Here is a 13,201-nt window from a genome sequence, read left to right on the forward strand (position 1 = left end):
GTCGCCCCTCCACTCTATACCTGATAAGTGCAGACACAGTGGGGAACTATGTTAGCATGTTTTCCTATAGGTTTGTGAGGGGTATTGGGACAGAGTATAAAAGTGGACTCTGTCACAGCTAGCATCCCAATCTCTGTTGTTTGCTAGAACTGTAGGAATGGGTAACCATCAGCCGATAAAAGCTACTTGGTAGGGCATGTTCAAGAGCGCCACAGCACTCTGCCCTCTCAGTAGCCCCTCCTGTTCACACTGGAGCTTATAGTCAGACAATTGATGACGACATTATCCTTAGGGGTTCGGCGGCTGAGTTTTTCAGTATGAAGAACATTGCTATGTTCTTAGGTAGAACATATAGTTGAGAGAACACAGTTCTCTCCTGAGGCCTCTCCTGGTCCTGTAGACAGGATCTAGTTCTTGGTCACGGGTGTGCTGTGTTGCAATGCTTTGGCTGCAGCCTAGCTTACTGGGAAGTTCACAAGCATGGTGAGGAGGCATTTGTTCAGTATGGCGTAGTGGGTATTTCGTTCCCATAGCGTGAAATCCATGACACGAAAGGGAACGTCTCAGATCTCATGGTTCCCTGAGTAGGGGAATGAGACAGAGCCTTGCGTTGCCATACTTCCATCATGCCTGTATGACTTCCTTCAGACAATTAAATTTAATGACGTCCTCTTTAGGTGCCCTTATATACCCTGCTGGCGCACCTGTGATGTCACCTGACCATGTTGGCCAATCAAGATTAGCGTGTAGCACACGTGCTTCAGACACCGGCTCACGAGGAGCGTTCCCATAGTGTCAACTCCATGACGCAGTGTCTCGTTCCTCTTGTCAGGGAACCATTAAAGGATCTAATTCCTAGTATATTTTTACAAAGATACTAGGCCTGGTTTCCAAGGGCAAAAATTGTTTTATACAAATTACATTGTATGGCAGTACTTATAGTAGTAGTATGCATCTCTGGGAAGTTAAAGTGGAAAGGTTAAACAGGTTTATACATCATCACTATGTCAGCTGATCTCATTTGATCAGGGTCACAAATGACCTTCACTTGCAGTGGTCTAAGCCAGTTTTTATGAGCTCTGCAGTGTCTTGCCTACATTTTTGGTTTACACTTTATTCTAAGGTGATGTTGTTACAGTGTACTTACACAGAGAAGTACTGAGTAATAATAATTAACTTAATTAGTATAAGGTTAAGGTTTGGGGTTGGTTTAGGGTTGCCTGTAATTGTGCATACTTTACTATTACTACTATAGTAAGTGCATACTGTATAACATATGTAACTACATAATCCCTTAATAAAAAGTATTTCCAGTGTTTTGCATTGTATACTAAAAGTTGAACAACAGAATTAAAGGGATATTAAATGGACAATTCACCCACTAGGCTTTTTATTTTATTTTATTTTTTACTTGTAATGCCACTCCTGTCCACTTGTGTGATGAAATATTTTTATAAACTAAATGGGAAATATGGTGAATGGCCTAAATAGTATGTATATATTGTTCTTATACCGATTTTCTATGGTATTAATGTTGTATGTGTGTTAAATGCATTGTCCACTTGCTTATTGCATGAGCGATCTAATATAATGGTTTGCTCTTTTTCCCTTTTCTTTCTGTGAATAATTTTAATCTTTTTGGTGCCATTAATGTGCTTTATTTTAAGTATCTATTTTGTGTTGTTTGACCTACTTTATGGTAGGTTGATGTCACTAATAATAACAACGATTGTTAAAAATAACATGAATAAGTATTAGCCTAGAACTAAGAATAACTGATTCATCACTGATAATTGTTTCTTTTATTGCTTTCTTTTTGCATCTGTTTTGTAAACTTTGTGAGACAGGAGAACATTCTAGAAAGGATACACCTGCACATCGTTTCTGACTCATCCACAGAATTTTGTACTTCCAAATCATGCATCACCCACCAGAAGTTTGCCATGACTCTCTATGAGCAGGTACTATGGTGTTGCTTTCCCTTTTTTCTAACTTACTCTGCTACAGCTTAAAATAATAGTAGTTTTCTCTGTTTTCTATGTTAGTCTTTGAATCATATAGTTTTTTTTTTAAAAATGTTTAAAGTTTTTGTTTAAAAACCTCACTCCACCCTTACAGAAGTTTATTTCCCTCTGTAGTTTGTTTGTCGTAGTTGTGGAGCATCATCAGACCCCCTCCCCTTCACTGAGCTTGTGCACTATGTGTCCTCCACGGCCCTCTGGTGAGTGAAATAATCCACTGTAATTGATTCCTCTCCTGGAGAGTAAATATTTTTCAATCAAATCACAATATTTTATGTTTTTTCTTTATTTCTTTTTATGAATAGTGCCAGCGTGAGGATCCAATTGATCCATTATAACCATCATAAATGCATTCTTTGGGAGAGACAAAAGTTAAATTCTGACAGATAGAAATAGCTTCACTGAAAATTCTGACTGATAGCTGTAAGCTTCACAGAAAACAACATTGTTTGCATTGAAGGATTACTAAGTGGAAAAGAGCAAAGTCTGCAGTACACTATTACCCTGTCTATTATCTAGAGTGGTTCAGTGTCAGAAATGATCCTCTTTGTACTTTTTGCTATTTTATCAGTCAACAAGTGGAGCGAATCTTGGAGAAGACAGACAGACTGCGCTCAGACATGTTTGGTGAACTGCTGCAGGCAGCCAACACCATTGGAGATCTCCGCAACTGCCCTGTATGCCAACTTTTGTTTCTTTTTTAACTAGTTGCATGCACACTAGATGCCACTGTTAAGTGTGTTAATGCATCCAAGTACATTTCATTCCAACATAGTTAAGTCATAAAGCCTGTAAAGATGTCTTTACATATCACTGATGACATTATTTTAATCATATTGGCTCATGCATAATTTTGCGTTAAAACACTCTTTCTTTGTTGTTTATAAATTTAAGCAAATACACTACTTAAAAAGCCATTGATGTCTCAGAAAAACATCAAAGAATCAAGTTTTTGACAAAATATAGGAATTTGTGTGGAGACTTCAACTGCTGACCGTAGTTTTGAATTCTAAGCTTGGTAAGGGCATGACTGGGTTCAAGGACAACTGGGTGCTTAGTTGCTATGTCGAGTGCCTCAGCTCGTCGCAGTCTTCCCCCCACTCGAATAACATCTATTTCTTAGTCTAGCTCTGGACTAAAAGCAGTTTATAATTAGAAGGGAGGAGGCTTACCTTGTTTCAGGCATTGGAAGTCATCAAAGAAACTATCTAGCTGAGATGCTTTCCACTGAAGGACTTCTGCTTGTCGGAAATCTCCAGTCTCCAATCTCCAGTAGCTTCCAGTAATTCTTTGTAGTTTGTAAATAGGATGGCATCAGGAATCTTTGAGTTGGATGTCACTACATTTAGGGAACAGAACATCGACTTGCGCAACTCTGAATCAACTTCCAGGGAGCTGTTAGAAGGACTTTTGGGCTATTGATCAGAGTGCATTAAGAGGAAGGGGGGTCTATTACTCCATCTGTTTGGGGTGGCTAGATCCTCAAGACGTTTTCCCTTTGTTAGGTCATCAGCAGGATTCTGAGCAGAGTCCACATACCTCCAATCCTGTGGATTTGTTGTTTGTATCTCTGTGATCCTGGTGCCAACAAAGACTTTGAACCAACACAAATCTGAATGCAACCAGCTCAGCACTGTGGTGGAATCGGACCATAAGGTAATTCTGCGATACTCAAGTGTAAGTTCTCTCCTTAACAACTCTGCTAACTGAGCTCCACAGAGAGTGGCACAGAGTTCAAGTCTGGGAACCGACAACTGTTTCTTGGGTGCAACTCTGGAGCGTGCAAGTAGGAATGCGAACTGTACCTTGCCTTGACTATTCTCAGTTCTCAGGTACGAGACTGCACCATAGGCTCTTTCTGATGTGTCACAGAACTTGTGTATCTCTCTTACAACAGAAGCATTATCCATTTCTGTGGTCACATAACACCTAGGGAAGGTAATAGTGGAAAGGGATTTGAGTTTGTCTTCCCTCTGCAGCCAGTTCTGCAAAACTTCATCAGGGAATAAAGGATTGTCCCATTCTCTCATCTTAGCCCACAGTTGTTGGATTAGGATTTTTGCTCTGGTTGTATAAGGGATGATGAAGCCTAACGGGTCATATTGACTGGCAAGGATCCGATATAAATTGTGCATGGTGGGTGTTTCATACTCTAGGGGACGGTGCTTGTACCTAAGAGTGTCGGTGGGACAGTGCCAGTGCAGACCTAGAATGGATTCAGGAACTTCTCATAACTTCACAACATTTCTCATCAGCTCTGTTTGCTTGGATGACACTGATGTGAAAAGGACCTGCTGAGAATGAAGATGATTCAGAAGGAGCTTCGCTGGGCCCTGTAATGTCCAACCCAGTCTTGTCTTGATGGCGGCTGGCCCACCAGGTGGTCCAAGATGAACTGACTCGATTGGGGTGATTAGATGAGGCTGATCAGCACCAATCAGAAGGAGTGGGTGAATGTTCTCAAATGACTAGATAGGAAGACCCTTCAGGTGTTTGTACTTACTTACGAGTGCCTCCATAGGGTAGGATTGTTGAGATAATCCCAGCTGGTCAGCCGTAAAGGCTTGCTTGTAGGGCTGGGCGATTAAACGATAACGATAATTATCACAATATAATTTTTTCTCGATAAAACGATATCAAGAGTTCGATAAATGTTCGATAATGTTTATGCGCCAAAAGCGGAACGAAACTCATTTGAAGCACTCGCCACATAGACCATTTATCCTCTCAGCTCAAAGTCCAAACAGTGCGAGCTCGCTAAAGCAGATGCGTTTACTCTGATCGGTCTCAGTCACGAGATCCAGTGAGAAGAGCTTGAATTCAGCGAAGAACACAAATGTCTCAGTGATTTAAACCAGTTTAAAGGCAGATGTAACAGCACTGACAAACAGGAGAAACACTGTCCGCAACGATACAGTCAGAAGGCTTTTCTGTCTACAAATTCCCATCATTTACCATGGATTTAATGTAACGTTAGCCTATAATATAATAATATTAACTGCACCATGAAATGTGGGATATACATATTGAATTGTATTATATTATTAATGTAGACAATGTATTATATTTTACAATGTAATATATATATATATATATTTCATACAAATACCATAGAAACCATAAAGTTACATTTTGCCATGATAGTGAGGTGCTATAGGCTGTGCCTGGTTTTATCTGTGGTTATCACAATCTAAATGCATGATACTGGATGACCAATGGGTCATTTTAGTAAAACTCAAACAGTCAGAATATTAAATTTGACCAAAATGTTAAATTTTTTTAACAGATGTTACTGTTTTTGTTAATGAACATAAATTTAACATAGTAAATCTGCATCCTAACTCAATCTAATACTAGTGTTGTAAACTCAGAATCGAAGACCAGGAGACTTGGTTGCTTCTTCAGCAGGATTGTTTATTGAAAACACGAGCTGTCGGTAGCTGCAGTCACCAAGTCTGAATAAGTGAAATGTTCTCTTACAGTTTATATACATTTAGGGGCAGGAACCAAAACTGTGTGATGAGACAGGTTTCAGAACCTGTTTTAGACTGAGAGTGCTGCCCACCCTAACCCACTCAGCATATCTATTCAAATGCTGAGACCCGAGTACAGGACTGGCAGGACTTTCTTGCTAAAACACAAACTCCAAGAGCCATTAAGAGTTTCAGTAAAACAGGACTGACCGGAGTCTTTTGCTAGAAAACTCTGCTAATAATAATTTATACCTAACCTTAACATGCTAAATTCAATGTAAACCTAAATTAAACATTTTAATAAATGTGTAATCCCACATTTGCCCCTTTGAGAGTTCTTAAAAACTCTCACAAAATACAAATTTAGACACTTAAAAGTTAATTCTTGTAACTTGTGTAAGTTACAGGCACATAGCAAGTTCAATCTTGTAACTTGTGTAAGTTACAGGCACAAAGCAAGTTCATTCTTGTAACGTGTGATAGTTACAGGCACATAGCATGATCTGTGTTGTTCATCGGTAATTGCATGTTGACACAGAAACAAACATGCAATTAGGGTCCATGAAGTTCTTACGGGTAATATTCTTTTATGGTTGGACCAGTCATTTTCTCGTGCGAGGCGTGAGTCATTTGTTGAATGAAACACTTGATACTGTGGAAGCATACGTAGAACGCCAGTAGGAGAAATAACAGCAGAATTGCTATTTCTTTAATCCACAGCCAGGGTTTACTAATCAAGTTTCCGAACCATGAAGAATTGTCTTCAGTCATCTGGTGTAATTTTGTTGAAAGATCAAGATTGCTTGTTGGTTAACCTGACATTAACCCGGTGCAGCATTCATGTAATGGTGCAGGCTTGTAGTCTTGATCATGTCGATGGATGACTGAAGGTTTCGTATGTCTCTCTGCGTTGTGTATTTTTCTTCTGTGTTGGTTGGCTCGGCAGTGGGTCTAGTTGTTTTCTTGAGCTTGTGGCTTCATATGCAGGTGAGGAGGTCTTTGCATATGGATCTCGGGATGGCCATCAAATGGTATCTGCACAGAGGAAGAAAGAAAACAAAAGACGACAGAGCAGTATTTGTCCAAACACTAGGTTTGTAGCATTATTTGTTTAAACACTAGGGTTGTAGCGTTTTCAGAGTTTGCTATTGTTGTTCCGTCTTTCCCTATTTTCTTAATTCCAGTGACACCGAAAGAACAGTGAGGTAAGGATGGACTAAATGGGGAAAGGCCTATGAGGTAATGTCTTCACCCTGGGTTCACCCCCGAAGCCTGTTGCGTTCAGTTCTTCCCAGGGCACCTCACTTGTCCGTGTGTCCTATCCTGTCCCTGTAGGTGCTGTGAATAAGTTAGCAGATGACAGAAACATATTGTACTAAGCAACAGCATATCCTGCCTGATTGTTGCCTTTCAATAACCTTATGCAGTATGCAATTATCCTTATGCAATAACATTTATATACATTTACGAAAATTCCCAAAATAATGCAATTATGAATTGCCACATTTCCATTCTCCAGTGAAACATCAGTCCTAATAGAACATCATAACAGAGGTGTCTGACTGGAATATTCTGTGGTATAACATTTAAGGCTGTGAGTCTTACTTAATGTCTCCCAAAGAAAGGCTGAGACAGTCTATTAAACAAAAATCAGTCTTTCATCTTTGTTATTGTTTCTGGGGAAATTAAGCAATCACAGCCCACATGGTTAACACCTCAACAAGTTGCCCCACGAGTTTAATGACGAGGGGAGAGGCTGTTTCAGAGTAGCAAGCAAGCTGAGCAGAAGCTGAGTAACCTTATTAACTTCTTTAAAGTTCTTTTTGCTTTTCCTACACTCATTCATCCAATGGCCAGGTTTACCACAGTAATTACAGCTGCCCTCTCTCTTAGGACGTTTGCGTTTCTGTTCATTCTCTGTGTTGCCCTTAAAGGATGCTGCTGCAATTTTTACTCTTGCCTTGACATCAGAGTCTCTTTCTCAAGTAACTAAACTGTCCAAGTTGTCTTGCAGGGTTCTCGTACACCATGTGATGTTTAAGTAAGGCAACGCCTTTCTGTGTTCTGGCAAAAGACAATGAAACCATGTGCGAACCAAAGGGCCATTATCACCTAACACCTTCTCTGAAGTGTCAGCAATCCCGCTGTAAGCTGCAGCGATCTGGCAAAATCTTTCTGTGTACTCACATACATTTTCACCCTTCTTCTGTACCAAACTAGTGATCTTTGACCAGTCCACGTTCGGTCCAACGTTTTTTTAAATGTTCAAAACACCTTCTCTCAAATCACCTTTACTGGCCTGTTGCAGTTCAGAATTGCTTACAGCACTTTCAAAATCATTGAATTCTGACTCAGTTAGAATTTGTGACATCAGCTGTGTAACTTCTGGAAACGACATGTCGTAAAGACGCATTTTACTGATCAATGCTCTTCTAAATTCAGAAAATTCTGTGCATGCTGAGCGTAAACTTTCAGCAATTCTCTCAATATCTTTAGGACCTAAAGATGTTTTGACTGCTTGTACCTGCAGTATGGGGGTTGCAAATGGAACTGTATCAACACCTTTTCCCTGAGCCTTTTGTCTTGCTCCACACACTTCAACTGTATTTACATCTGCATTGACATTGTCCTCTATTCTATCAAAAGACTGTAAATCAGGATAGCTTTCATCTGACTGTTGGTCTTCTAAATCACATTTGGTTGAGGCTTTGTTATGGCCCACCTTTGTCTTGAGACAGGACACGTGAGTCTGCAATTGTTTGTTCTGATCTTTCAACTTAGCAATACACTGAGCCTGTTCTTGTGCAATGGATAAGCTAAATTCTCTGTGACAACAGATAATGCCTTTCACATTTTTCTTCCTGATACATGCACCCAACACTTTCTTGCAATCTTCAGTTGACCATAATTTGTCTGCATCAATGCCAAATTTATTTGTTAAATTCAATCTGACTTTCTCAGTCACGATTGAGTCCATGCGTTCTCCTAACAAAGACTTAAACTCATTGTCTGTCCATAAAGGGGTAGCTAATCCAGTTTTCTCATTTGTTGGAATCAGTCTAGCATTCCTTCTAACCATTTTGTGCATTTCTTTGTTACCACACAATCAAAAACATTAAAACTTCTCTCTACTGTCTACAATAGAGGGTACACTTGTTAACACAGCTTAACTATTGTTAACTTTCCAAATTACACTTCACACTTAACTTCCCTGCCGACAAGAACAGAGGATCAACCAAATAACTAGCACGTAAAGCCAATTCTTCTCTGCCTAAAGCAAAGGATACAAAATATTAGCACATTATGCTAACCGTCCCTGATAAAGCAGAGGATAAATCTTCACTAACTTTACAGAGGATAAACCTTCTCTAGCAACGTAGAGGATAATGCTATACTTCCCTGCCTGAACAACAGAGGATAAATTTCATCTCTAAAAGACAATTTTTAGAGGATCAACTTAGTTAACCAAACACTGCAGCTGTCTGTTTTAACTCTTCTCTGACGGCACAGAGGAAAACCACATATACTGGTCTGTAGCGGTTCTTTGAATAGAGTGAAACTCACCGAATCGTTGGTTGTACAGAAAACATTCGTCTGGAACTCAGTCAGCTTTGTTAAGATCTTTGAGCTTTAAGTTTCAAGATTTAGTCTGGAACTCAGTCAGGCTTTGAGATCTTTTTGGAGCTTGAAGTTTTCAATCTGGAGGAAGCTGGAAAGATTCAGTCTGGCAATCTTTGTCAGATCTTTTGTTGAGCTTGAAGTTTCAAGATTCATATCTTTGAGCTTGAAGTTCTTTGAGTTTCCTTTTTCTCCATCCGGGTCGCGGCAGCAAATTGTTGTGAACTCAGAATCGAAGACCAGGAGACTTGGTTGCTTCTTCAGCAGGATTGTTTATTGAAAACACGAGCTGTCGGTAGCTGCAGTCACCAAGTCTGAATAAGTGAAATGTTCTCTTACAGTTTATATACATTTAGGGGCAGGAACCAAAACTGTGTAATGAGACAGGTTTCAGAACCTGTTTTAGACTGAGAGTGCTGCCCACCCTAACCCACTCAGCATATCTATTCAAATGCTGAGACCCGAGTACAGGACTGGCAGGACTTTCTTGCTAAAACACAAACTACAAGAGCCATTAAGAGTTTCAGTAAAACAGGACTGACCGGAGTCTTTTGCTAGAAAACTCTGCTAATAATAATTTATACCTAACCTTAACATGCTAAATTCAATGTAAACCTAAATTAAACATTTTAATAAATGTGTAATCCCACACTAGTCAAGTCAAGTCATCTTAATTTATATAGCGCTTTTAACAATGTAGATTGTTCCAAAGTGGCTTTACAGTGATAATAGGAAATTAAAGTAACAGAGATTGTTTTGGCTTTATAGCAGCTCTAGAATAAAGTTATTGTCCCACTAAATTTAGTTTTGAATGATTCACTTCCATCGCAACGATCATTAGATATTGACTTAGGGGCCGCTAACACGACACCGTTTTAACAGAAAACTCTTTAAGTTCTCTCTACGCAAACTTTAAAAACGCAAACCTGTGAGAACGCTGATGGCGTGCACATGCGTATTACGAGTTCAGTCTAAAGGTATGCGCATTTGAATATATGTGCGCAGGCGTGTTGTCCTTCCCTACAAACCAACCCTCAACAAACTACTTGTCTGTCCTTAAAATGTATAATACAGAATTTTTATCGCGTCCGTGTAGCCACGTGAACCAGAATTATCCCGACATGCTTTATTTGTAGAGAGGTAAAGGGAGGGGAGGGGAGGGAGGACTTCACAGGGGAGAGACTAGTTGACACTTCAGGACTGCGTTGTTGTCGCGTCCAGGCACAGGTCCTTCATCAGATCTGGATACGGCCTGGATCCGGTGAACTGTGGTAAACCTCGGGATAAACAGAGAGACTAATATTAGCGTAGATGCCATTCTTTTTATGATATAACGAGTACATCAGGATTTATGGGGAGTGTTCCTGGTTCCGGCTGATCTAATCTATGCAGCCTAACATTGAATTATATAAATCTATAATGTGTTATGTGTATGCTAGGTCAAAGAGATGTGTTTTTAGTCTAGCTTTGAACTGACAGAGTGTGTCTGCTTCCCGGAAAATGTTAGGAAGACTGTTCCAAAGTTTTGGTGCTAAATAGGAAAAGGATCTACCGCCAGCAGTCGATTTTGATATTCTGGGTATTATCAACTGGCCAAAATTTTGAGATCGCAATAGAAATGAAGGATTACAGATGTGGCCTTTAAAAATGCGCGTCTCAGAGAAAAGAATGCCACAAGCACTTCCGAAATTCTGCGGGATCGTGCAGAAGGGGGATTAGGTGTTGGACGCAGGAAATACTAAAACCTGTAGATGGCAGTAGTGTTTCATGTGGCCATACTGAGTTGACGAAGTATGACGAATACAATGTTTTCTTTTGCCAGTTACATAAACAGTCACATATTCTTCATAAAAATCCGACTCAAACGCGCATCATTTGTCTTATTTTTTTTTTCCTGTGTACTTACAGTAGAAGAGACGTGATGTAGGCTATGATAACTGAGTCTTATAACACAATAATTTGCGAAGACCTTTAAAGAGACCGAGATCATTTGCGCAATATCATTATCTAATTTTACATTTAGTTCATTTTTGCATCTTAACGTTTTAAATAGTTTTAACATGGTTGTAATGCGCTTTTCTGCATTACACACAGTACTTTTTATACTATCATGTTTCCCTTATAGGCGTCGATTTCGGTGGGGACGGTGGGTACGCACCCACCAGATTTCGTCATGAGTCATTTTGTACCCACCACTTTTAACTTCAGTCCATATTAATTTGACTTTTGGTTCGATTTTTTTTTTTACCGTTTTCAGTGGTTATGAGGAGCTTAATTAATTTAACCTGAGATGTGCGTTATATCGCTTTTTGATCATTCTTTGTGTTGTCGAATTTTGACACAGTTTCATTATTTGTTCATAATAATTTGATTCATAATTATGTCATTTTTTTCTAAAAGTAAAAAAAACAAAGTTTTTTCTAAAAGCAATATTCTAAAGAGATACAAAGACATTGTACGTGTACCCACCAGATTTCGTCATGAGTCATTTTGTACCCACCACTTTTAACTTCCGTTGACCGTTTTCAGTGGTTTATGAGGAGCAATATGAGAGAAAAATTTTGTAATCATTGTCTGACACAACAAAAAAATATATAATATTCATTTTATTTTAATTTTCGTGTTCGCATTTATGAGGGAAAAAACAACGTGTCAGTTTACGGTTATGGACGTGAGCGCTCTAAAAGCGGCAATAAAAGTCTGCTTTAAAACTTTCACAGAGACCTCAAACAGAACAGCTGCCTTTCTTTAAATTGAATTTCGTTTTGTATTAATTATATCTTAATTTTAATCAATGTTTCGTGAACCAATTGCCTGGATTTAAGAAGTAAATATAGCAGACAATCACGACATTGGAGGCGCCGGGCGATATCTCATAAATGAACCGAAACTCAGCGTGTAATGCACATTCACATTTACAGTGTATTTAGACACATTTAGACGCATTCATAATCATTACTTTTACCGGTTCTTTGTGGCAAGCTTTATGCGTGCGGTCGTGCGCTTGAGTGCGGCTATATTACGTAAACGCTCATGATCCATAAGTAGGCTAATTAAATTAATATAAAGGGGCGATTTGTCCACGAATTACTTAAATGAACAACTAGCCTAGTATACTAGTCGACTACAAAAAAAAAAAAACTTTTAGTCGAAAGCAGCCCGTATTCCACATATTTTCGAACCAGGCAACAGGACATCTGTGTTGAGCGAGGCCGTGGACCCTGAGCGGAATGAACGAGCGGAGCGGAATATTCAGAAATGCGCTCTCCACTCACGAGCTCTGATCGGAACAAACCCGAACCTCACTGTCTGCTGAACTTGCAGAATCATCAAAATATAATATTTTCTAAAGAAGAATTTTAAAACTTTATTGGTGGTAGTTGAGAAGAATTCCTCTTTCCATATCTAAATCATTTCGAGTGCAATATAAATGTATCATATTGTTATTCTTATTATATAAGAATAATACGTATTTTTTACAACATTTTTAACATATAGAGAATACAAGTTTAGCGTGTTGTGTGTATTTCCTAATTATAAGCTTTTGGTGAAATTGCAACAAAACTAAAAGAGTAAAAGTGCATAAAAACATAAAAACATGGCGTCGTCTCAAGAAATATCTGCGTACACACTAAACCACTGAAACCGACTCAAAACGATGTAGCCTAGTATACATACCAGACCAGGCACTGCAATTCTGCCACAGACATACACTAAAAACGGAGAAGACTTAAAGCATGCGCATAAACCTTGCGCGCTATACAACAATAATATTAGGCACAGTAGCTTCTTTTTTTTCTTTTCTTTTTTTATCAAGAACTTTGTTGAACAATATGAACAACCATAAATGGTCTGGTACAAAATATGAGTCACGATATTCGATAGTTAACGGATGCATAAAGCTTGCCACAAAGAACTGACAAAAGTAATCATGTGTCAAATATAGCAAGGAGACATTTTAATTGTTTACTAATCAACTAGTGTTTTATGTGTCAGTCAAAGATGTTGACAATGCTGACTCGTCATCTTCGCAGATATTGTGAACGTGCCTATAGAGAGAAATGCACACTTACAAAAGAGAGTTGTCTG

The 13,201-nt window shown here is 39.0% G+C and overlaps 1 protein-coding gene across 1 annotated transcript in view; it reads left to right on the forward strand.

Moving 5' to 3' along the window:
- usp53b (ubiquitin specific peptidase 53b) overlaps nucleotides 1–13,201 on the forward strand; it is an 88,397-nt gene that overhangs the window by 10,314 nt on the left and 64,882 nt on the right. Inside the window, exons 5-7 of the mRNA XM_079863577.1 lie at nucleotides 1,848–1,961; nucleotides 2,139–2,221; nucleotides 2,593–2,698. Of these exons, the coding sequence (XP_079719703.1) occupies nucleotides 1,848–1,961; nucleotides 2,139–2,221; nucleotides 2,593–2,698 (303 nt within the window). The remainder of the gene's footprint in view (nucleotides 1–1,847; nucleotides 1,962–2,138; nucleotides 2,222–2,592; nucleotides 2,699–13,201) is intronic.

Source organism: Squalius cephalus (assembly GCF_949319135.1).
Source record: "Squalius cephalus genome assembly, chromosome: 2".
In the NCBI taxonomy this organism is placed as follows: Eukaryota; Metazoa; Chordata; class Actinopteri; order Cypriniformes; family Leuciscidae; genus Squalius; species Squalius cephalus.